Below are 26,142 nucleotides of genomic sequence, written 5' to 3' on the forward strand. Positions count from 1 at the left end.
GAATAGAATATTTTGCAATACACATCTGTTATCAAAAATATCTTTCCAAAAAACATCACTGTTTTCAGTGAAAGCATTTACTGTGCACATGACGCATATCTAGATATGTGCATGCATTTTAAACTACTCAGAGAGCCAGCTACACAATGTATCATGTCAACCTAATACAAGGCACTACCAGCTCTCTGAGCAGACTGCTGGTTAAAATGCCGGTGATTGGAGCATATGTTGATATGTTTTGTGTGCATGAGCACTTTAAAAGCTCTCAGTGAAAACAGTGAAAGCTTTTAATAGAATAATTTTATTAAAGGGACCGTCTAGTCAAAATTAAATTTGTATTATTAAGATAGGGCATGCAATTTTAAAAAAACTTTCCATTGTAATTGTATCATCAAATATGCTTTGTTCTCTTGGTATTCTTTTTTAAAAGCTAAACCTAGATAGGCTAATATGCTAATTTCTAAGCCCTTGAAGGCCGTCGCTTGTCTCAGTGCATTTTGACAGTTTTTCATAGCTGTAGAGCGCCAATTCATGTGTGCCATAATAGATAAAGAGTCCGCATTGATTGGCTAAAATGCGTGTCTGTTAAAAGAACTGAAATAAGGGGCAGTCTGCAGAGACTTAGATACAAGCTAATCAGAGGTAAAAAGTGTATTAATATTACAGTGTTGGTTATACAAAACTGGGTAATGGGTAATAAAGGGATTATCTATCTTTTTAAATAAATTCTAAAGCAGACTGTCCCTTTAATTATATAATTTATTAAAATAATGATTCTTTTGAAAACTGAAATGCTTTTAAGAAATATTTATAGTCAAAACTGAAAAATAAAGTTGAAGCTCAAGATTTGTGTAACTGCACCTTATCTTACATAAAAATGTATTAAAAGTGTGCTTTTAGGGAAGTATTACTTACTAGTATTAAAAATATAATAACTTTTAACCTCTGCTTTATTTGTGTGTTTATAGTGAAAGAAGATTTCAAGTTTCCAAGAAATGAGAACCAACAGGATGTATTAAATAAACCGGTAAGATAGCTTTGTCTTGTTCCTGCTGTGCTTGGATTGGTATGTTTTGTGCAGCATACAGTAATTGCACATTTTAAGTTTTTACTTAAAGGGACACTGAACCTAATTTTTCTCCTGTTAAGTGTGGTCAGTCCACGGGTCATCATTATTTGTGGGATATTTGCTCCTCCCCAACAGGAAGTGCAAGAGGATCACCCAGCAGAGCTGCCATATAGCTCCTCCCCTCTACGTCACACCCAGTCATTCTCTTGCACCCAACTAATAGATAGGATGTGTGAGAGGACTGTGGTGATTATACTTAGTTTTTATAACTTCAATCAAAAGTTTGTTATTTTAAAACAGCACCGGAGTGTGTTGTTCCTTCTCAGGGAGAATTTGAAGAAGAATCTACCTGAGTTTTTGTATGATTTTAGCCGGAGTAGTTAAGATCATTTTGCTGTTCTCGGCCATCTGAGGAGTGAGGTAAACTTCAGATCAGGGGACAGCGGGCAGGTTCACCTGCAAAGAGGTATGTAGCAGCATATTATTTTCTGAGGAATGGAATTGACTGAGAAAATACTGCCAATACCTATATAATGTAAGTTCAGCCTTAAATGCAGTAGTAGCAACTGGTATCAGGCTGTCATGTATGTATATTTACACTTCAGTATTCTGGGGAATGGCACTTCACTGGGATAATACTGTATGCATAAAACTTTAGCCTATCTTGCAGTGAGAACGACTAGCAGCAGGCTTTCTATGACAATTCATTTATTTGATGTTAAACGTTTTGCTGGCATGTTAAATCGTTTAATTTTCTGAGGTACTGGGTGAAAAATTGTTTTGGGCACTGTTTTTATCCACTTGGCGGTCATTTTATTTAATTTAAGACAGTTTACTGATCTCCCTCACTGTTGTGTGTGAGGGGGAGGGGCTTAATTTGGCGCTTTTACTACGCATCAGAAATTCAGTCACAAGTCTGTTTTCTTCCCTGCATGATCCGGTTAGTCTCTACAGAGCTCAAGGGTCTTCAAAAATATTTTGAGGGAGGTAATCACTCACAGCAGACCTGTGAGATTGTGCTTTGACTGTGATAAAAAAAGTTATATTCTGTACATTTTTTCTGCTATTTAAGGGTTAGTTATCCATTGCTAATGGGGGCAATCCTTTGCTAAAATTGTGTTTTTACCGGAAAGAATTTGATTTTATAGTTTCTCCGGTTTATTGTTACTCAACTGTCATAACTTTTTCTGTGCTTCTTAAAGGCACAGTACGTTTTTTCATATTATTTGTAAATTGAATTGAAAAGTATTTCCAAGTTTGCTGGTTTAATTGCTAGTGTGTTAAACATGTCTGACTCAGAGGAATAGCTCTGTGCTATATGTGCTAAAGCCAAAGTGGAGCCCAATAGAAATTTATGTACTAATTGCATTGATGCTACTTTAAATAAAAATCAATCTGTACAAATTGAACATCATTCACCAAACAACAAGAGGAAAGTTATGCCGACTAACTCTCCTCACGTGTCAGTACCTGCATCTCCCGCTCGGGAGGTGCGTGATATTGTAACGCCGGGTACTTCAGGGCGGCCATTACAAATCACATTACAGGACATGGCTAATGTTATGACTGAAGTTTTGTCTAAATTGCCAGAACTTAGAGGGAAGCGTGATCACTCTGGGGTGAGAACAGAGTGCGCTGATAATAATAGGGCCATGTCAGATACTGCGTCACAGTATGCGGAACATGAGGACGGAGAGCTTCAATCTGCAGGTGACGGTTCTGATCCCAATAGAGTGGATTCAGACATTTCTAATTTTAAGTTTAAGCTTGAAAACCTCCGCGTACTGCTAGGGGAGGTATTAGCGGCTCTGAATGATTGTAACACCGTTGCAATCCCAGAGAAATTATGTAGGCTGGATAGATACTATGCGGTACCGGCGAGTACTGACGTATTTCCTATACCTAAGAGGCTTACAGAGATAATTACTAAGGAGTGGGATAGGCCCGGTGTACCCTTTTCCCCCCCTCCTGTATTTATAAAAATGTTTCCAATAGACGCCACCACACGGGACTTATGGCAGACGGTCCCTAAGGTGGAGGGAGCGGTTTCTACTCTGGCTAAGCGTACCACTATCCCGGTGGAGGATAGCTGTGCCTTTTCAGATCCAATGGATAAAAAATTAGAGGGTTACCTTAAGAAAATGTTTGTTCAACAAGGTTTTATATTACAACCCCTTGCATTTATTGCGTCTGTCACGGCCGCGGCCGCTTTTTGGTCCGAGTCCCTGGAAGAGACTCTTGACTCAATAACTATAGATGAGATTTCAAACAAGCTTAAAACACTTAAGCTAGCTAATTCATTTGTTTCAGATGCCGTAGTACATTTAACTAAACTTACGGCTAAGAATTCCGGATTCGCCATTCAGGCACGCAGAGCACTGTGGCTAAAATCCTGGTCAGCTGACGTTACTTCTAAATCTAAGTTACTTAACATACCTTTCAAAGGGCAGACCTTATTCGGGCCCGGTTTGAAAGAAATTATCGCTGACATTACAGGAGGTAAAGGCCATGCCTTGCCTCAAGACAGAGCCAAACCTAGGGCTAGACAGTCTAATTTTCGTTCCTTTCGTAATTTCAAGGCAGGAGCAGCATCAACTTCCTCTGCACCAAAACAGGAAGGAGCTGTTGCTCGCTACAGACAAGGCTGGAGACCTAGCCAGTCCTGGAACAAGGGCAAGCAGGCCAGAAAACCTGCTGCTGCCCCTAGGACAGCATGAATTGAGGGCCCCCGATCCGGGAACGGATCTAGTGGGGGGCAGACTTTCTCTCTTCGCCCAGGCTTGGGCAAGAGATGTCCAGGATCCCTGGGCGTTAGAGATCATATCTCAGGGATATCTTCTGGACTTCAAATCCTCTCCCCCAAAAGGGAGATTTCATCTGTCAAGGTTGTCGACAAACCAAATAAAGAAAGAGGCGTTTCTACGCTGTGTACAAGATCTTTTACTAATGGGAGTGATCCATCCGGTTCCGCGGTCGGAACACGGACAGGGGTTTTACTCCAATCTGTTTGTGGTTCCCAAGAAAGAAGGAGCCTTCAGACCAATCTTGGATTTAAAGATCCTAAACAAATTCCTAAGAGTTCCATCGTTCAAAATGGAAACTATTCGGACAATCCTACCCATGATCCAAAAGGGTCAGTACATGACCACAGTGGATTTAAAGGATGCTTACCTTCACATACCGATTCACAGAGATCATTACCGGTATCTAAGGTTTGCCTTCCTAGACAGGCATTACCAGTTTGTAGCTCTTCCATTCGGATTGGCTACGGCTCCAAGAATCTTCACAAAGGTTCTGGGTGCTCTTCTGGCGGTGCTAAGACCGCGAGGAATTTCGGTAGCTCCGTACCTAGACGACATTCTGATACAAGCTTCAAGCTTTCAAACTGCCAAGTCTCATACAGAGTTAGTACTGGCATTTCTAAGGTCGCATGGGTGGAAGGTGAACGAAAAGAAGAGTTCTCTCTTTCCACTCACAAGAGTTCCCTTCTTGGGGACTCTTATAGATTCTGTAGAAATGAAGATCTACCTGACAGAAGACAGGTTAACAAAGCTTCAAAATGCTTGCCGTGTCCTTCATTCCATTCAACACCCGTCAGTGGCTCAATGCATGGAGGTGATAGGCTTAATGGTAGCGGCAATGGACATAGTACCCTTTGCACGCCTACATCTCAGACCGCTGCAATTGTGCATGCTAAGTCAGTGGAATGGGGATTACTCAGATTTGTCCCCTACTCTGAATCTGGATCAAGAGACCAGAAATTCTCTTCTATGGTGGCTTTCTCGGCCACATCTGTCCAGGGGGATGCCATTCAGCAGGCCAGATTGGACAATTGTAACAACAGACGCCAGCCTACTAGGTTGGGGCGCTGTCTGGAATTCTCTGAAGGCTCAGGGATCATGGACTCAGGAGGAGAGTCTCCTGCCAATAAACATTCTGGAATTGAGAGCAGTTCTCAATGCCCTTCTGGCTTGGCCCCAGTTAACAACTCGGGGGTTCATCAGGTTTCAGTCGGACAACATCACGACTGTAGCTTACATCAACCATCAAGGAGGGACAAGAAGCTCCCTAGCGATGATGGAAGTATCAAAGATAATTCGCTGGGCAGAGTCTCACTCTTGCCACCTATCAGCAATCCACATCCCGGGAGTGGAGAACTGGGAGGCGGATTTCCTAAGTCGTCAGACTTTTCATCCGGGGGAGTGGGAACTTCATCCGGAGGTCTTTGCCCAAATACTTCGACGTTGGGGCAAACCAGAAATAGATCTCATGGCGTCTCGACAGAACGCCAAGCTTCCTTGTTACGGGTCCAGATCCAGGGATCCGGGAGCGGTCCTGGTAGATGCTTTGACAGCACCTTGGACCTTCGGGAGGGCTTATGTGTTTCCACCCTTCCCGATGCTTCCTCGATTGATTGCCAGGATCAAACAGGAGAGAGCATCGGTGATTCTAATAGCGCCTGCGTGGCCACGCAGGACCTGGTATGCAGATCTAGTGGACATGTCATCCTGTCCACCTTGGTCTCTGCCTCTGAGACAGGACCTTCTGATCCAGGGTCCCTTCAAACATCAAAATCTAATTTCTCTGAAGCTGACTGCCTGGAAATTGAACGCTTGATTTTATCAAAACGTGGATTTTCTGAGTCAGTAATTGATACCTTAATACAGGCTAGGAAGCCTGTTACCAGAAAGATTTACCATAAAATATGGCGTAAATACCTATATTGGTGCGAATCCAAAGGTTACTCTTGGAGTAAGGTTAGGATTCCTAGGATATTGTCTTTTCTACAAGAAGGTTTAGAAAAGGGTTTATCCGCTAGTTCCTTAAAGGGACAGATCTCAGCTCTGTCCATTCTTTTACACAAACGTCTGTCAGAAGTTCCAGACGTTCAGGCTTTTTGTCAGGCTTTGGCCAGGATTAAGCCTGTGTTTAAAACTGTTGCTCCGCCATGGAGTTTAAACCTAGTTCTTAACGTTTTACAGGGTGTTCCGTTTGAACCCCTTCATTCCATTGATATAAAATTGTTATCTTGGAAAGTTCTGTTTTTAATGGCTATTTCCTCGGCTCGAAGAGTCTCTGAGTTATCAGCCTTACATTGTGATTCTCCTTATCTGATTTTTCATTCAGACAAGGTAGTTCTGCGTACTAAACCTGGGTTCTTACCTAAGGTGGTCACTAACAGGAATATCAATCAAGAGATTGTTGTTCCATCCTTGTGTCCAAATCCTTCTTCGAAGAAGGAACGACTTCTACACAATCTGGATGTAGTTCGTGCCCTGAAATTTTATTTACAGGCAACTAAAGATTTTCGACAAACGTCTTCCCTGTTTGTCGTTTATTCTGGTCAGAGGAGAGGTCAAAAAGCTTCTGCTACCTCTCTCTCTTTTTGGCTTCGTAGCATAATACGTTTAGCTTATGAGACTGCTGGACAGCAGCCTCCTGAAAGAATTACAGCTCATTCTACTAGAGCTGTGGCTTCCACTTGGGCCTTTAAGAATGAGGCCTCTGTTGAACAGATTTGCAAGGCTGCAACTTGGTCTTCGCTTCATACTTTTTCCAAATTTTACAAATTTGACACTTTTGCTTCTTCGGAGGCTGTTTTTGGGAGAAAGGTTCTTCAGGCAGTGGTTCCTTCCGTATAAAGATCCTGCCTGTCCCTCCCGTCATCCGTGTACTTTAGCTTTGGTATTGGTATCCCACAAGTAATGATGACCACACTTAACAGGAGAAAACATAATTTATGCTTACCTGATAAATTCCTTTCTCCTGTAGTGTGGTCAGTCCACGGCCCGCCCTGTTTTTATGGCAGGTCTAAATTTTTAAATTATACTCCAGTCACCACTGCACCCTTTAGCTTCTCCTTTCTCGTTGGTTCTCGGTCGAATGACTGGGTGTGACGTAGAGGGGAGGAGCTATATGGCAGCTCTGCTGGGTGATCCTCTTGCACTTCCTGTTGGGGAGGAGCAAATATCCCACAAGTAATGATGACCCGTGGACTGACCACACTACAGGAGAAAGGAATTTATCAGGTAAGCATAAATTATGTTTTTTCTTTCATGATTCAGATAGAGCATGCAATTTTAAGCAACATTCCAATTTACTCCTATTATCAATTTTTCTTCGTTCTCTTGCTATCTCTATTTGAAAAAGAAGGCATCTAAGCTATTTTTTGGTTCAGTACACTGGACAGCACTTGTTTAATGGTGGATGAATTTATCCATCAATCAGCAAGAACAACCCAGGATGTTCACCAAAAATGGGCCGGCATCTAAACTTACATTCTTGCTTTTCAAATAAAGATACCAAGAGAATGAAGACCATTTGATAATAGGAGTACATTAGAAAGTTGCTTAAAATGGCATGCTCTATCTGAATCACGGAAGAAAAAATTTGGGTTCAGTGTCCCTTTAAGTTTTTTTTTTTTGTTTTTTTTTTAAAAATCTTTTTTTATTAAGAATCCAGTCAGTAACATTTTACATCACGAAAGAAAAGGATTTACAAATCAAATGCAGTTTCATGTACATTTTCAGTTAACATACAAATCCAAAAGACGTTCCTACATATTTCCAATTCAGGTTGACATGTACCGTGGATTCTATTTTTATTACTTTGGTTCTTTTAACAATTTAACAAAACAGAAACATAAAAGTCTCGATGTCTCTAGCTGTTACATCCAAAAGAGAACTTTGATATTTATGAAAGTATGGTTACCATTTACTGGAAAGTCACATTAGAATAAAGAAAAACAAGTTCAGATATTAGGCCTGATAGGGATTTTAGTTCAACAAGTTTTTAGATACTGTTCCCAAGTATTCTGTAATTCTATGAAATAATCCCTTTTATTTAAAGAGTAGGAGCCATATTCCTCAAGTTCAATTAGTTAAGTAACTTTGTTTTGCCACATTTTTATTGAGGGGACCTCTGTGGATTTCCAATTCTGTGCTACCAATGCTTTAACCCCATTGATCATAATTCTCAGGAGTGGTCTATAATGTGCCTGTGGGAGCTTGATTGATTTATTAAGTAGCCACACAAGAGGGTCTAGGGGGAGGATTGTTTGGAAGATACCTTCTATCTCAGCTATTATGTTTCTCCACATGGAGTTCAAGTGAGAGCACCACCACCACATGTGGCCCATTCCACTACCCACATGACCACATCTCCAGCAAACATTACTAGTATTGGGAAACAATTTATGAATCCTCCTAGGGGTCAAATACCAGGAATGGAGAATTTTAAGATTTATTTCTTTTATTCGGGACGATGTGGAGCAGGCCTTTGTATTTTGAAAGATATTAATAGCTGTGTGTGGCATTATTGATAGCCCTAGTTCAATTTCCCATGTCTCTATGGAGCGTGTGAAGTCGCCCGGGGGGGGGGGGGGGGAGTGATAGTGCGGTACAAGTAAGAGAGACTATGTCTAAGTGGTGGGGATGAAGAAAATAATTTTTCTATTACTGTCAGGGGTCTAGTCATGTTTGGGTGATGTTTGTGTGTTGTCACGTAATGATGTACCCTTCTATACGTGAACCAGTTAGCGGCCCATGAGTAGCCTTTTTCTAACAGCTGAACCTGGGAGCATATTTGTTCATTAGCAATAACTTGAGTAATTACAGTCTCTTTTATTATGTCCTCTTCTATCCCGCTTCTAGCAAGCGATAGTAGAGAAAACCTGTCATTATAAGCAAGAGATGTCAGGGGGCCAGGGCATGAAGTCAGATAAGGGTTTATTCTAGTGGTGTGTTCCCAAACCTTGAGAGTCTCCTGTGTAAATGGGTTTGTAATCCGACAGCTGGAGACAGAAAAGTTGGGTTTCCAACAAACTGAGAGGAGGTGGACCCCCTCGCTGAGTCTCTCCTCCAGTCGGATCCACCTCTTATGTGCACTATGTATTCTCCAGTCCAAAATTCTCTGTAAGAATATAGATCTACGGTAGCTCTCAATTTCTGGGACCCCAAGGCCTCCCTGTGTCACTGAGCGAGTCATAATACGCTTATTAATCCTGGGGGGGGGGGGGCGTTTATTCCAGATGAACGACCCAAATAATCGCTGCATTTGCTGAGTGTAATTATTGGGGATAAGTATGGGAAGTGTGTGCATAATATAGAGTAAGCGGGGGAAAGCATTCATTTTAACTGTGTGGATTCTTCCAAGCCAGGAGAGATTTCTCCCCGTCCATGACGAGAGATCTCTCATCAAGGCTGTTTTAATCGGGGCGTAGTTTAAGGAAAATAATGTGTCTATATTGTCTGTGAGTTGAACTCCTAGGTATGTCAGGGACCCTTTGCACCATTTAAATGAACATCTATTGGAGATCAGTGTTTCCATCTTAGAGTCTAGGGCAACACCTAACATTTCTGATTTAGTTTAATTTATTTTGAAGTTTGATAGCCTATTAAATAACTCCAATTCCTCTAATAATGGTGGGATAGAATCTATGGGGTTCCTTAGCGAGAACAGAATGTCATCTGCAAATAATGACATCTTATAGACCTCCCCTCCTATGCAGAATCCCTGTATATTTTTATTTAATCTAATTTTAGTTGCTAGGGCTTCTATAAGGCAGGTGAACAACAACGGCGACAGGGGGCAACCCTGTCTCGTCCCATTTGTTATTTGCAGAGGATCAGATATGATACCATTAAGAGTAATCTGGGCACTAGGTTTATGATATAGGGCAAAAATTTTATGTATGGTCTTTGCCCCCAACCCAAACGAGCCGAGTACAGCTTTAAGAAAAGGCCATCCGACACGGTCAAAGGCCTTTTCCGCGTCCGTGGATAGCCAAACAGACGGAATACTCTGTGATCGAGCATACCATAGCAGATGTAGGTTACGCACCGTATTATCCTTGGCTTCACGGAAAGGGACAAAGCCCACCTGGTCTTGATGTATAATTTGGGGTAGTACTTTATTCAGGCGATTTGCCATAATTTTAGCATATATTTTAATATCTGAATTTAGTAGGGAAATAGGTCTGTAATTTGGGATGAATAAACAGGATTTATTTGGTTTCGGTATCAGGGTTATTTTTGCTTGTAAGGCTATGGGGGGGAAACTCACAGTCCTCATCAATTGTATGAAAATATCGTAAGAGGTAGGGAGTCAAGAGGTCCTTAAATGTGGTATAATACTCATTGCCAAAGCCGTCCGGTCCTGGTGCTTTACCCCCCTTTAGAGATTTGATTGCACTCAGAATCTCTGATAATGTGAATGGGGCGTCCAAGTCATCTTTTTGTTCTAACGTAATCTTGGGTAGGCCTAGTTGAGATAAATAACTCTGTATGGCACCGTCTGTTGGGGCTATGTCGCTGTGGTTCAAGTTATATAGGGATTCATAGTATTGTCTGAACTTTTCCGCTATGTCTGCGGATGTGAAGCAGTCTTTGCCCTTGTCATCTTTAATATGTGCAATATATCTACTAAGTGTCTTTCTCTTCAGCTGTCTGGCTAACATCCTCCCCTGCTTGTTCGCTCCCTCGTAAAACTTCTTCTTAAGGTATAGAGCATTTCTTTTAGCCTCTTTGCCTAGGTAGCAATTAAGCTGTTGTCTCTTGTGTTTGAGACTGTCTAATAGGGAGCGATCTTTAGGGAAGGTCTTATGAATTTCCTGTAGTTTGTTTAAATCTGTCAACAGGGAAGATAAGTAGATGTGATTTTGTTTTGTTTTAGAAGATTTCATAGCTATTAGTTCTCCACGCAAGAAGCACTTATGTGCATTCCATAGGTGTTGGGGATTGATGTTAGGGGTATCATTTAGCTTAAAATATTCTTCTAGTTTGTTGGCTGTTTGAATTCTGATCATGGGGTCTTTTAACAAAGTCTCATCTAGTCTCCAGGATCGCTGCAGGGGGGATTGCAGTGGGAAGTTTAGTGTACAACTAATCATGGCATGGTCTGACCACGTTATGGGGAGAATCTCTGTTTGTTTAACCTGGGCCAGGCTAGTTACATCAACCATAAGATAGTCTATCCTGGAATAATGTTGGTGTGGGTAGGAATAAAAGGTGTAATCTCTAACGTTAGGGTGGTCCAAGCGCCAAGCGTCGTGAACTGCTAGTGAAGAGAGATGGGTTTTAACTAAATGTAGGACTTTAGTGGAGGTTGAAGATGTGCCTGTGGAACAATCCATTGACGGATCTAAAGCTATATTGAAGTCCCCACCAACCAACAAACTACCTTGGCATGTATCCATAATCCTTTTACATATATGCTGAAAGAAACGGGGAGAGTCTAAGCTGGGTGCATAGATATTAACCAGTGTAATATATTTATGGTGGAGAGTTCCAGTGAGAATCAAATACCTACCCTCCCTATCTCTAACAACTGAATTAACCTTAAGAGGAGTATGTTTATTAATTAGTATGCCTACACCATTATGTTTGGTGGCGCTTGAGGAAAAATATGTAGGGCCAAATTTCAAAAAGGAGGATCTGGGTTCATGGCCTCTTTTAAAGTGGGTCTCTTGAATCATCACCACATCGCAGTGAAGTCTTTTATAATCTTTAATTGCCATAGATCTTTTCTGCGGAATGTTGGGACCCTTTACATTATGTGACAACATTTTAAGATTATTCATTGCTATTGGCATCATAGATGTTTGATATGTAACTTATTTCAGATGACTTAGGATAATAATAGACAGAACCCCTAGCTTTAGAGTGGGAACATTTAGAAATATTCGAGACATCATAAACATATACATCAAAACAGTAACAAACAGAAAAAAAACTGTAGTAAACATTTTTAAAACTTAGTGTATTTTTAAAACTATACACCATAATTGGGGGGAAATGGTGGCGTGTCAATGCTCTAGATAGATACATTTAGGTTATGGTATAGGATAGCGGATGGTCTGTTCATGTGAAAGGTGGACCCATTTTAAGCAAACAGAATCTGCCCATCTCTTCACAGGGAGACCTCATTAAATGGAGAAAAACAAGACCTTCATAACAACATGTAAAATAGACTGAGCATTATATCACAATAATAATAATAATAGTACTTTACAGGTATAACATGCCCAGCTTATGGGTCAGGGTGAACCCTCTAGACGGGCCCCAATGGTTCAGCAGAAGAGGTCCTAACTTAGATCATAAGGTAATTTAGCATTAAAGTCTTTAAAGGTATAATACAAAGTCATATTTGCATAGTCAATGAGAACCTCCTGCTGACAGAGGGTTCCCTCTCCATCTTTCGGGTTGTATAAACATAATTTGCCCATCTCTCCAGGGCATGAGAAAGTATTATGATGATGGAGGGACCACACTTGATGGACCCCACAAGTGTCGTAGAAAAGGGGAGTGGTAACAAAACTTTTGTGAAAATATAGAGGTTATTCAAAACATTATATCACAACAATATTTTTCGTATATATCTTACCCAACCTTCATACCCTGGTATCTTCTCATAGAGGGCCGCAGTGGAACAGTTGGTATAGCCTTAGGTAAGGTCGTATTGTTAAGAAATATCATTTAGGCTTCTAAGGACTTGTGGAATAAAGGGGAGAAGTCCTTGCGGTAATGCTAGTGTGAGCCCTCTTGAGAGGGAGGGTCTGTTTTCCGTCTCTTAGGCTGTGATTTGATCCATTGAGATCGCTGCTCCTTGGGAGGGTCATGGTTAGTGTCTTTTAGTTGAGGAGATGTGTTCAATACATTGTCCTCTGGGGGGTCAATATTGATATTTAATTTCTTGGAAAATTTTTCTAAGTCCTGGAAGTTCTTATAGATGGCCTGAGAGCCATTGTGAGTAGCTATTAAACTGAAGGGGAAGCCCCATTGATAGCGGATATTATTGTCTTGGAGAGCTTTTGTGATAAATCTCACCTCCTTTCTCCTCTGAATGGTATGCGGACAGAGATCTTGATAAATCTGTAAAGAACTATTTCTAAACGAGATTTCTCTTCTAGACCGTGCTGCGTGCCATAGTTCTTCTTTAGTGGTATAGCGTAGGAACTTAATAATTACATCTCTGGGGGGTGCTGGTGGCTTTGAAAGTGGTCTAAGAGCCATGTGTATTCGTTCAATATCTTCAGACTGGAGAGCAGGTGACCTTGGTAATAGAAAAGCGCACAAATCCTTAAGGTATGAGTTTAATTGGTCTTGCTGGACCTCCTCCGGGACACCCCTTATCCTAAGGTTGTTGCGCCTTCCACGGTTATCCAAGTCCTCTATCTTTTCCTGCAAGCCTTGGACAATTAAGTCCTGTATTGATAGTTGAGTTGTGTTAGAGCTGACTAAATTATTGAGAGCTTCTTGGCCCTCTTCCAGGTACTTAATACGGGAGTTCATGTCTTTTTTAAGATCCCTCATTTCCTCTTTGATAAAGGACGTTAAGGATGCCAGGTCAGACTTAGAGGGAAAGTCTGCAAGTTGTGATTGTAACAACTTTAACGTGTGGTGGTGTGTAGAGGAAGATTCCATCTGTAGGTCTGAAGGAGGTTTGTCCTGAGATTGAGATGTTTCAGAGGGGGTCATCTCTGATGAGTGAAAACTGCAACAAAAAGAAGACAGCGCACCTCCGACTCAAGGTATTACTTTATTACAATCCAAGTGACACACACTAGTAACATAACTTACTAGAATTCAGATAAAAAAGGGCCTCAATAAAACCGCAATAAATGGTATTCCACAGCTGCAATGTTCGTGGCTGTCTGCATCGACTCCCAGCGTTGACCCAGTACAAACAATTCCCGGCCGGTATCAAGGGGGTGTGGCTGGTACGCTACGTCACAGGCTGCTTCGCAAGATGCTCTTGCAACTGCTGCTACGGATCCACAACAAGACCAAAAGACCTCAACGCGTTTCGCCGGTGACAACCCGGCTTTCTCAAGAGTGTCTGGTCTCAGTTATCAGTGTCCTTAAATAGCGGAGGACTGGGGGGGCGGAGCCTGCTCTCAAAGCGGCAGGACATGTCTCTGTGAAGCTCCGTGAGACTGTGAAGATTTTTGCAAACTATTTATATCAAGTCTACAAAATATTCCACTAATTGGATATATCTGACCTTATATGTTGCTCCAGTTTGTATATACTCTAAGAGCTGATGTTTTGACTTTGTTTTTGCCTATGTTCTCTGAGACGGCTGTGTTGTAGCCTTCTCGCAGGTCCGGAAGCCATCTTAATTTGGGCCTCGTGGAGGTTTTAGAACATAGGACCGGGGCTGCCACATATTAACCCCCCCCCCCCCACTGCCGGGGTTACGGTGTCCTAAAATTAGGACTCTTTTCGATACCTGATCCACTTACAGAAGGAATTATCTAGCAAGCTTTGAATATTGAAGGCGCTACCATTATTAAACCTAAATCATACACTGAACATGGAGGCCCTGAATAGATGGGAGTCACAGATGACCCAGCTCATAGAGGAACATTACCGGACGCTGACAAAGGAACTGTGCGATCTCCTTGCAGCCGTCCCAGTAGCTAAGATACTCACACTAGACTGCAAGGACCAGTTTAGCCAAACTCCCGTACCAGCGCAATACTTGCAGAGCGAGGGCCGCATAGCTTTAATCCAGAGCCCCATCGAGGTCCGGAGCGTTTCCGGTATGGAGACTGATACAGAAATCTTGCCCGACCAGAGCCTCAGAAGTTCTAATAAGGAAGCATCTGTTGGTAATGCAAAGAAATCTCCTGAGACGGCCTATGATGGTCATGAAGGGGTAAACCTCTGGGAAGTTCCCGCTGCAGGACTGGAGAGAGCTGCTACATTTCAACACCCAGAAGGTAAAGCTGTACACAGTGTTGATTTGAAGCAGCGTGGCGAAAGCGATCTCAGGGCTGCTAATTCAACCTCCCTGGCAATACAGGATTTTAGATCATACTTGGCTGAGAGATCCTTGGATGGTGCCTTGTCTGGAGCCCAGGCGGAACCGTGGCCGAAATCGCTTAATTTTTTACTCTTTTCACCGCTCTCAAACATACAGCTAAACAGGGCTCACAGCATAGCACTACCTCGGGACATACTGGCTGATAAGATAAGAAGCTCTGACAAAATGGGTATCGGATGAACCCCTTTAGAGGTACTAGCCGATTTATGGGCAATCACTCACGTTACTGACTACACTTACTGACTTATTCTTTTGGCTCTCCAGAATCCGTGTTACACCAAACATGCTTACTTGTTCCTCTTTGTAAATCCTAATGATGGCTTATGAGACTGTAGTCTGGGACATTCACTTACCATGACGTTTATTTTTGGCACTATTATATATGTTCATGTGTTTTTTCTATAGGAGTTAGATTTTTTCATTGCCCAATTTTATGTCTTTCTTTTTTGCAGTTTCTTTAATATATCCCTATAGGGTTAATGGATATTCAATACTCAAAATAGCGTAGGAATGAGGGATAAAGAATGTAGTCTAATCTAGAAAGAGAACTCATACGTTTTTAGATCACAAGAGGGAGTGAGTGATGAGTGCTATTATGGGGGCATGCAGGAAGGAAATATCAAAGGAATGCACCTAAAAATGAAGTGGTTATGTCGATGTAGAGAATATTCTATAAATAAGCCATTTCACCATGCAACACAATTTATATTGTTTACTACCCTGTTATTGAATAAGAATAACATGTAGGGCTTCAGATATATGCTTAAACAGTAATTTTAAATTTAATGGCTCATAACACAAGAACTGTACACCCCTTTCCTGAGCACAGGCGTACCATTTAACATCGGTGCTTGCTTCATTATAAATGCTAAATAGCTTTGGTCTATAATTATTGGTAATGAAATGCAAAACTACTTTACATCATTATACCACTATGATAGCTTATTGTTTTCTGGGGATTCTACTTCCTTTTTGATATTGCTCAAAATACTGTCTAGATGAGGGTTGGGCTGCCGGCGGCCGAGGCAGTCAAACCTATTCAATGTGGAAATTTACCTTGATTTGACAGTAGGTCACTATTGTGGGGATCCCCCCTATTATTTATGTGCTACGATATCCATACAGCCCATACAGAGATAGTCAGAGTGTTTTTTATCATATTAGCAGGAATCAAGTACATATTTAACCCCTCAGTATATTTGCATTGCTGGAGAGTAGACATCAAAAGCCATACAATTATATACTGCTGTCTTGTCATGGCGTACTTCGCCTGCTAGCATTAAATTTTACCCCAGTTATGTCGCAGTAGTCAGGGTACAGAAAACCTGTTTTGGGACTACTTTGCTTTAGTTTATAAATCTAATTATAAGTGGATGACCCGTTTCATGCCTATAACCTGTATGTTCTTTTCAATAATTCTTAGCACTAGTTGGCGCTCCGTTGCTATGATATTTCCACTCCAAAAAAAGAGGCCTTGGGTAGATCACAAATATGTAAATTAAGTTGGCCCTCATGGATTGTATGCTTACTCACTGAGCCTGTTAATAGTTATATCAGCCTGTTAATTAAAATAGGAAATAGATTTTCTAGCTCTATAATGGGTCTTAATACAGTTTGTCCTGTTTTCCTTTACTCCCTAGTCTGACCACATCCCATTTTAAATATAGGGTCTGAGGACCCATGAGTCACAACATCTTGGAATAATGGGGTATATAGCTAACGCTTAAATGAGCCAATTCATAAATTAGACTATAGATAATTGGTTCTTTCCTTTTCAGTGTTATCCTACACTAATGCTTAATGCCCAAATGTGAAGGCCTCCATTACTTAAGTTCTAAAACTGTGCCAGAGTGGTTCAACAAGCGTAATTTTAAAAAAAAGCCTAATTTCTATGTAATATATGTGTATACACATCTTGTATTAATGGGATGCATAGCTAACGGCTGAATGAGCTAATTCATCAATTAGACTATAGCTTAATGCCCAAATACGAAGGCCTCCATTACTTAAGTTCTAAACTGGGCCAGAGAGGTTTAAAAAGCGTAATTTCAAAAAAGCCTAATTTCTAAGTTAATATATATGTATATCTTACTCTTAGTTGTATCCTTTATATATCTCATAAAATAGGAAAAATGAAGTTCACTACTTGGGACCCAAAAGTGGCCCCCTATGGTTCATGGTAGTCTTCTATAGCTTTGTTTTTTTTATTTACTGTGAGGTCCAAAAGTGGCCTCTTTTGTTATTCAGAAGGCTTATAGTTTAACAGGCTAATATGATGTTAATTATTATCCCTAATCAATGCTCTATAATTTTGATGTGGTTATTTAGAATTGATCTCTTTCTTTGTTTTGTATTGATTGCACTGTAAAGCATTGCCTATATGCCGTGAACTTCAATAAAAATATTTATCAAAAAAAAAAAAATAGCGGAGGACTCAAGTTCAAAATTAAAATTAATCAGAGTTCTATTTCAATGGAAATGTGTGGAGCCTTAGTAGTCCGATTTCATATGTAAGGCATATAATATACAAATCTAAAAGGTTATTATATCATAGGCATAAATACAAATGTTAATAATTGAGTGACTTCAATAATATATTTCAAATTAATCAACAGGTGAAGAGAACCGTACAGTAATCAAAATCGGTTGATATAAGAAACACAATTAATACAATTAATAACATCCAGCATCATCTAAAATCTAAAATCGAAACTTAAAAAAATTTATATTAGAAACACAGTTAATACAATCCAGCATCATCAAAAATCTAAAATCATATAGCTGAGAAATTGGTATCAAAGTTTCAATGTAAAAATTAATTCCTCATTCATATTAAAAATTAAGGAAAGGTGCCAAAAATGGCCTATGCCCAAATGGGACGCCTCTTGGACTCAATATTGACCTAGATGTCCAAGCGTTTATATGATGTATGGCTTTTTTATATATGTCCGAGTACTCTTTTAAATGCTCCTCATAGATTAAAAACCTTTTTCTACTTTTTAAAAAAAAAATTAATTTTCTATTATATTACACTTTATTATAGTATTATTCTAATTTTTGGGATCCATTTTGGCATAGGCCATTTTTGGCACCTTTCCTTAATTTTTAATATGAATGAGGAATGCATTTTTACATTGAAACTTTGATATCAATTTCTCAGCTATATGATTTTGGATTTTTGATGATGCTGGATTGTATTAACTGTGTTTCTAATATAAATTTTTTTAAGTTTCGATTTTAGATTTTAGATGATGCTGGATGTTATTAATTGTATTAATTGTGTTTCTTATATCAACCGATTTTGATTACTGTACGGTTCTCTTCACCTGTTGATTAATTTGAAATATTTTATTGAAGTCACTCAATTATTAACATTTGTATTTTATGCCTATGATATAATAACCTTTTAGATTTGTATATTATGTGCCTTACATATGAAATCGGACTACTAAGGCTCCACACATTTCCATTGAAATAGAACTCTGATTAATTTTAATTTTGAACTTGAGTCCTCCGCTATTTAAGGACACTGATAACTGAGACCAGACACTCTTGAGAAAGCCAGGTTGTCACCGGCGAAACGCGTTGAGGTCTTTTGGTCTTGTTGTGGATCCGTAGCAGCAGTTGCAAGAGTGTCTTGCGAAGCAGCCTGTGACGTAGCGTACCAGCCACACCCCCTTGATACCGGCCGGGAATTGTTTGTACTGGGTCAACGCTGGGAGTCGATGCAGACAGCCACGAACATTGCAGCTGTGGAATACCATTTATTGCGGTTTTATTGAGGCCCTTTTTTATCTGAATTCTAGTAAGTTATGTTACTAGTGTGTGTCACTTGGATTGTAATAAAGTAATACCTTGAGTCGGAGGTGCGCTGTCTTCTTTTTGTTGCAGTTTTGTTGGCTTTCCTCCGGTGGAACAAGAAACCCATCGTTTGTTGATCAGCTGCACTCCGCTGAGACTCTTCATTTTCTTTTCCCCTGTTGGATGCTCCAGTGTGTGAATTTGTTTCTACCATATTTCAGGACACACGCAGTTTGGTAACGTAGCGCAGTTCTCTGCTATCATTTTTTATCTGATGAGTGAAAAAAGGCAGACACCGAAGGCGTAGTTGATGTTGTTTTAGATGGTTTATCTATCTTTGAACCTTTCCGTTGTGACATTTCAGCGCAACATATAACTCACCAGGAGAAGACCCCAGGCTCAGACAGGTTTCAGATCATTCACTCTTGACTGTGAGAAAGAGACTTGCTGGTTAGGGTATGTTAGCTTATAATTATGTAGGCCCGGTGCTTTGGTGTTGAAGTATAATAAGTAGGCCTGGATTGAAAGTATTGCAAGGGTTATTAGTTTATTCTTTGTAGCAAAATGTTGGGAATGTTCAAAGGGCCAACAGGGGGGCCAAACCCAGCCTCCAATGTCAGGGTGATTTATCCCTCTTCGCCAATTCAAAGCCCAGGGTGAAAGAGAAAAAATGGGCCTGAAGAATCCAGCAGCTCGCCTAGGCCCCGCAGGGCAGAAACCGCCCCCTCTTAAAACTTTAACTTGCAAATATTATGCGATCGCTCAGTGATCCAAGTATTTCTAGCAGTGTGAAGGATTTGTATCGGTTGAAGGAGGCCCTCACAATCCAGGCCAGGCAACTCACCCCTGTGTAGGCTGCAGTGCGGTGTGATGCGATAATATGCCGGGCAACTCGGTGGTGTGTCAAACAGCCCAGGCAACAGGAACTACACCAACCGTAAGTGGGGACAGCAAAAAATGGCCTTTATGTGTTCGCCCTGACCAGGTAAGTATTCCGTGAGGGCTCTATGCGTGCGCCTGCAGAATCTCCTCTTCTCAGTGCAATCTAAGATGGCGACCGCAACTTCAACAGGGCCTGACGAAAACCGCATCCAAAAGTCTCTTTACGGGTCCGCGATGAGCCCAAATCTTTCTCCACTTCAGGACATAGGACCTCCACTTATCCTTTGTATGTCATTAGAGCTACGACAGCTACAGAGCTCAGCTAGAACGCAGCCATGTCCCAGCACGGCTTGGCTCCGCCCCCCGTCCCTCTAAGTTTTTTACTTCTAATTTAATCGTGCACGATCACGTCAAAACACTGCTTGTATTTGAGGGAGGTATGGAGCTCAACGCCACTATATCGCCCGCACAAGCTGGGTTTTACAAAACCTGTAATAGCAGTGCTATTGGGAGGTTAAATACCGCCGCTTTTGTGGCGGTCGTTAATTTCCCTATAGCACTCAAAACTCGGAATCTAGCTGAGAGTTGGTTATGCTAAACCGGGGAACGGGTAATAAAGGGATTATCTATCTTTTTAAAAAAATATAATTTATGTAAGAACCTACCTGATAAACTAATTTCTTTCATATTGGCAAGAGTCCATGAGCTAGTGACGTATGGGATATACAATCCTACCAGGAGGGGCAAAGTTTCCCAAACATCACAATGCCTATAAATACACCCCTCACCACACCCACAATTCAGTTTAACGAATAGCCAAGTAGTGGGATGATAAAGAAAGGAGTAAAAAGCATCAACAAAGGAATTTGGAAATAATTGTGCTTTATACAAAAAATCATAACCACCATAAAAAGGGTGGGTCTCATGGACTCTTGCCAATATGAAAGAAATTAATTTATCTGGTAAGTTCTTACATAAGTTATGTTTCTTTCATGTAATTAGCAAGAGTCCATGAGCTAGTGACGTATGGGATATACATTCCTACCAGGAGGGGCAAAGTTTCCCAAACCTTAAAATGCCTATAAATACACCCCTCACCACACCCACAATTCAGTTTTACAAACTTTGCCTCCGATGGAGGTGGTGAAGTAAGTTTGTGCTAGATTCTACGTTGATATGCGCTCCGCAGCAAGTTGGAGCCCGGTTTTCCTCTCAGCGTGCAGTGAATGTCAGAGGGATGTGAGGAGAGTATTGCCTATTTGAATGCAGTGATCTCCTTCTAAGGGGTCTATTTCATAGGTTCTCTGTTATCGGTCGTAGAGATTCATCTCTTACCTCCCTTTTCAGATCGACGATATACTCTTATATATACCATTACCTCTGCTGATTCTCGTTTCAGTACTGGTTTGGCTATCTGCTATATGTAGATGAGTGTCCTGGGGTAAGTAAGTCTTATTTTCTGTGACACTCCTAGCTATGGTTGGGCACTTTGTTTATAAAGTTCTAAATATATGTATTCAAACATTTATTTGCCTTGACTCAGAATGTTCAACTTTCCTTATTTTTCAGACAGTCAGTTTCATATTTGGGATAATGCATTTTAATTTAACATTTTTTACCTTAAAATTTGACTTTTTCCCTGTGGGCTGTTAGGCTCGCGGGGGCTGAAAATGCTTCATTTTATTGCGTCATTCTTGGCGCGGACTTTTTTGGCGCAAAAATTCTATTTCCGTTTCCGGCGTCATACGTGTCGCCGGAAGTTGCGTCATTCTTTGACGTTATTTTGCGCCAAAAATGTCGGCGTTCCGGATGTGGCGTCATTTTTGGCGCCAAAAAGCATTTAGGCGCCAAATAATGTGGGCGTCTTATTTGGCGCGAAAAAATATGGGCGTCACTTTTGTCTCCACATTATTTAAGTCTCATTTTTTATTGCTTCTGGTTGCTAGAAGCTTGTTCTTTGGCATTTTTTCCCATTCCTGAAACTGTCATTTAAGGAATTTGATCAATTTTGCTTTATATGTTGTTTTTTTCTTTTACATATTGCAAGATGTTCCACGTTGCAACTGAGTCAGAAGTTACTTCAGGAAAGTCACTGCACAGTGCTGGAGCTACCAAGCTAAGTGTATCTCCTATAAACTTTTGGTATCTGTTTCTCCAGCTGTTATTTGTATTGCATGTCATGTCAAACTTATTAATGCAGATAAAATTTCCTTTAGTACTGTTACATTACCTGTTGCTGTTCCGTCAACATCTAATTTTCAGAGTGTTCCTGATAACATAAGAGATTTTATTTTTTAAATCCATTAAGAAGGCTATGTCTGTTATTTCTCCTTCTAGTATACATAAAAGTCTTTTAAAACTTCTCTTTTTTCAGATGAATTTTTAAATGAACATCATCATTCTGATACTGATAATGGTTCTTCTGGTTCAGAGGTTTCTGTCTTAGAGGTTGATGCTGATAAATCTTTGTATTTGTTCAAGATGGAATTTATTCGTTCTTTACTTAAAGAAGTGTTATTTGCATTAGAAATAGAGGATTCTGGTCCTCTTGATTCTAAATGTAAACGTTTAAATAAGGTTTTTAAATCTCCTGTAGTTATTCCAGAAGTGTTTTATCTCCCTGATGCTATTTCTGAAGTAATTTCCAGGGAATGGAATAATTTGGGTAATTTATTTACTCCTTCTAGACGTTTAAGCAAATTATATCCTGTGCCATCTGACAGATTAGAGTTTTTTGAGACAAAAATCCCTAAGGTTATGGGGCTATCTCTACTCCTGCTAATGTACTACTATTCCTACGGCAGATAGTACTTCATTTAAGGATCCTTTAGATAGGAAAATTGAATCCTTTCTAAGAAAAGCTTACTTATGTTCAGGTAATCTTCTTAGACCTGCTATATTTTTAGCGGATGTTGCTGCAGCTTCAACTTTTTGATTAGAAGCTTTAGAGCAACAAGTAACAGATCATAATTTTATAGCATTATTATTATTCTATAACATGCTAATAATTTTATTGGTGATACCATCTTTTGATATCATTAGAGTTGATGTCAGGTATATGTCTCTAGCTATTTTAGCTAGAGAAGCTTTATGGATTAAACTTGGAATGCTGACATGTCTTCCAAGTCATCTTTGCTTTCCCTTTCTTTCCAGGGTAAATAATCATTTTAGTTCCTTTCCTTACAAGGAACAAAAGCCTGATCCTTCATCCTCAGGAGCGGTATCAGTTTGGAAACTATTTCCAGTTTGGAATATATCCAAGCCTTATAGAAACCTATAGCCAGCTCCTAAGTACCTATGAAGGTGCGGCCCTTATTCCAGCTCAGCTGGTATGGGGCAGATTACGTTTTCTTCAAAGAAATTTGGATCAATTCCGTTCTTAATCTCTGGTTTCAGAAACATTGTTTCAGAAAGGTACAGAATTGGCTTCAAGTTAAGGCCTCCTGCTAAGAGATTCTTTTCTTTCCCGTGTCCCAGTTAACACAGCAAAGGCTCAGCATTTCTGTAATGTGTTTCAGATCTAGAGTTGGCTGGAGTATTTATGCCAGTTCCAGTTCTGGAACAGGGGCTGGGGTTTTATTTTATCTCTTCATTTGTACCAAAGAAGGTCAATTCCTTCAGACCAGTTCCGGATCTGTCATTATTGAATCGTTATGTTAGGATACCAACATTCAAGATGGTTACTGTAGGACTATCCTGCCTTTTGTTTAGCAAGGGCATTATATGTCTACAATAGATTTTCAGGATGTGTATCTGCATATTCCGATTCATCCAGATCACTTTTAGTGTCTGAGATTCTCTTTTTAGACAAGCATTACCAGTTTTGTGGCTCTACCGTTTGGCCTAGCCTCAGTTCCAAGAATTTTTTTCAAAGGTTCTCGGTGCCCCTTTTTTCTGTAATCAGAGAATAGGGTTTTGGTATTTCCTTATTTGGACGATATCTTGGTACTTGCTCAGTCTTCTCATTTTCGAAGAATCTCATACGAATCGACTTGTGTTGTTTCTTCAATTTCATGGTTGGAGGATCAATTTACCATTCAGTTCATTGATTCCTCAGACAAGGGTAACCTTTTTTAGGTTTCTAGATAAATTCAGTGTCTATGACTCTGTCCTTGTCAGACAAGAGAAGTTTAACATTGATATCAGCTTGTCAAAACCTTCAGTCACAATCATTCCCTTTGGTAGCCTTATGCATGGAAATGTTGGGTCTTAGGACTGCCGCATCAGATGCGATCTCCTTTGCTCGTTTTCACATGCGACCTCTTCAGCTCTGTATGCTGACCCAATGGTGCAGGGATTACTCAAAGATATCTCAATTAATATCTTTAAACCTATTTTACAACACTCTCTGACATGGTGGACAGATCACCATCGTTTAGTTCAGGGGGCTTCTTTGTTCTTCCGACCTGGACTATAATCTCAACAGATGCAAGTCTTACAGGTTGGGGAGCTGTGTGGGGGTATCTGACGGCACAAGGGGTTTGGGAATCTCAGGAGGTGAGATTTCCGATCAATATTTTGGAACTCCGTGCAATTTTCAGAGCTCTTCAGTCTTGGCCTCTTCTCAAGAGAGAGTTGTTCATTTGTTTTCAGATAAACAATGTCACAACTGTGGCATACATCAATCATCAAGGAGGGACTCACAGTCCTCTGGCTATGAAAGAAGTATCTCGAATTTTGGTTTGGGCGGAATCCAGCTCCTGTCTAATCTCTGCGGTTCATATCCCAGGTATGGACAATTGGAAAGCGGATTATCTCAGTCGCCAAACGTTGCATCCAGGCGAATGGTCTCTTCACCCAGAGGTATTTCTTCAGATTGTTCAAATATGGGAACTTCCAGAAATAGATCTGATGGCTTCTCATCTAAACAAGAAACTTCCCAGGTATCTGTCCAGATCCCGGGATCCTCAGGCGGAGGCAGTGGATGCATTATCACTTCCTTGGAAGTATCATCCTGCCTATATCTTTCCGCCTCTAGTTCTTCTTCCAAGAGTAATCTCCAAGATTCTGAAGGAATGCTCGTTTGTTCTGCTGGTAGCTCCGGCATGGCCTCACAGGTTTTGGTATGCGGATCTTGTCCGGATGGCCTCTTGCCAACCGTGGACTCTTCCGTTAAGACCAGACCTTTTGTCTCGAGGTCCTTTTTTCCATCAGGATTTGAAATCCTTAAATTTAAAGGTATGGAGATTGAACGCTTGATTCTTGGTCAAAGAGGTTTCTCTGACTCTGTGATTAATACTATGTTACAGGCTCGTAAATCTGTATCCAGAGAGATATATATTATAGAGTCTGGAAGACTTATATTTCTTGGTGTTTTTCTCATCATTTTTCTTGGCATTCTTTTAGAATACCGAGAATATTACAGTTTCTTCAGGATGGTTTAGATAAGGGTTTGTCCGCAAGTTCCTTGAAAGATCAAATCTCTGCTCTTTCTGTTCTTTTTCACAGACAGATTGCTATTCTTCCTGATATTCATTGTTTTGTACAAGCTTTGGTTCGTATAAAGCCTGTCATTAAGTCAATTTCTCCTCCTTGGAGTTTGAATTTGGTTCTGGGGGCTCTTTAAGCTCCTCCATTTGAACCTATGCATTCATTGGATATTAAATTACTTTCTTGGAAAGTTTTGTTCCTTTTGGCCATCTCTTCTGCCAGATGAGTCTCTGAATTATCTGCTCTTTCTTGTGAGTCTCCTTTTCTGATTTTTCATCAGGATAAGGCGGTGTTGCGAACTTCTTTTGAATTTTTACCTAAGTTGTGAATTCCAACAACATTAGTAGAGACATTGTGGTTCCTTCATTATGTCTTAATCCTAAGAATTCTAAGGAGAAATCGTTGCATTCTTTGGATGTTATTAGAGCTTTGAAATATTATGTTGAAGCTACTAAGTCTTTCTGAAAGACTTCAAGTTTATTTGTTATCTTTTCCGGTTTTAGAAAGGCCAGAAAACTTCTGCCATTTCTTTGGCATCTTGGTTGAAATCTTTAATTCATCTTGCCTATGTTGAGTCGGGTAAGACTCCGCCTCATAGGATTACAGCTCATTCTACTAGGTCAGTTTCTACTTCCTGGGCGTTTAGGAATGAAGCTTCGGTTGATCAGATTTGCAAAGCGGCAACTTGGTCCTCTTTGCATACTTTTACCAAATTCTACCATTTTGTTGTATTTTCTTCTTCTGAAGCAGTTTTTGGTAGAAAAGTACTTCAGGCAGCGTTTTCAGTTTGAATCTTCTGCTTATGTTTTTTTCATTAAACTTTATTTTGGGTGTGGATTATTTTCAGCAGGAATTGGCTGTCTTTATTTTATCCCTCCCTCTCTAGTGACTCTTGTGTGGAAAGATCCACATCTTGGGTAGTCATTATCCCATACGTCACTAGCTCATGGACTCTTGCTAATTACATGAAAGAAAACATAATTTATGTAAGAACTTACCTGATAAATTCATTTCTTTCATATTAGCAAGAGTCCATGAGGCCCGCCCTTTTTTTGTGGTGGTTATGATTTTTTTGTATAAAGCACAATTATTCCAATTCCTTATTTTTTATGCTTTCGCACTTTTTTCTTATC

The 26,142-nt window shown here is 40.3% G+C and overlaps 1 protein-coding gene across 3 annotated transcripts in view; it reads left to right on the top strand.

Moving 5' to 3' along the window:
- Positions 1 to 26,142, top strand: part of XRN1 (5'-3' exoribonuclease 1) — a 441,443-nt gene that overhangs the window by 343,202 nt on the left and 72,099 nt on the right. For all 3 annotated transcript variants that reach the window (XM_053710017.1, XM_053710018.1, XM_053710019.1), the window contains one exon: positions 969 to 1,027. In XM_053710017.1, coding sequence (XP_053565992.1) covers positions 969 to 1,027 — 59 coding nt within the window. The remainder of the gene's footprint in view (positions 1 to 968; positions 1,028 to 26,142) is intronic.

The sequence above is a fragment of the Bombina bombina genome, chromosome 4 (assembly GCF_027579735.1).
Source record: "Bombina bombina isolate aBomBom1 chromosome 4, aBomBom1.pri, whole genome shotgun sequence".
NCBI classification, from domain to species: domain Eukaryota; kingdom Metazoa; phylum Chordata; class Amphibia; order Anura; family Bombinatoridae; genus Bombina; species Bombina bombina.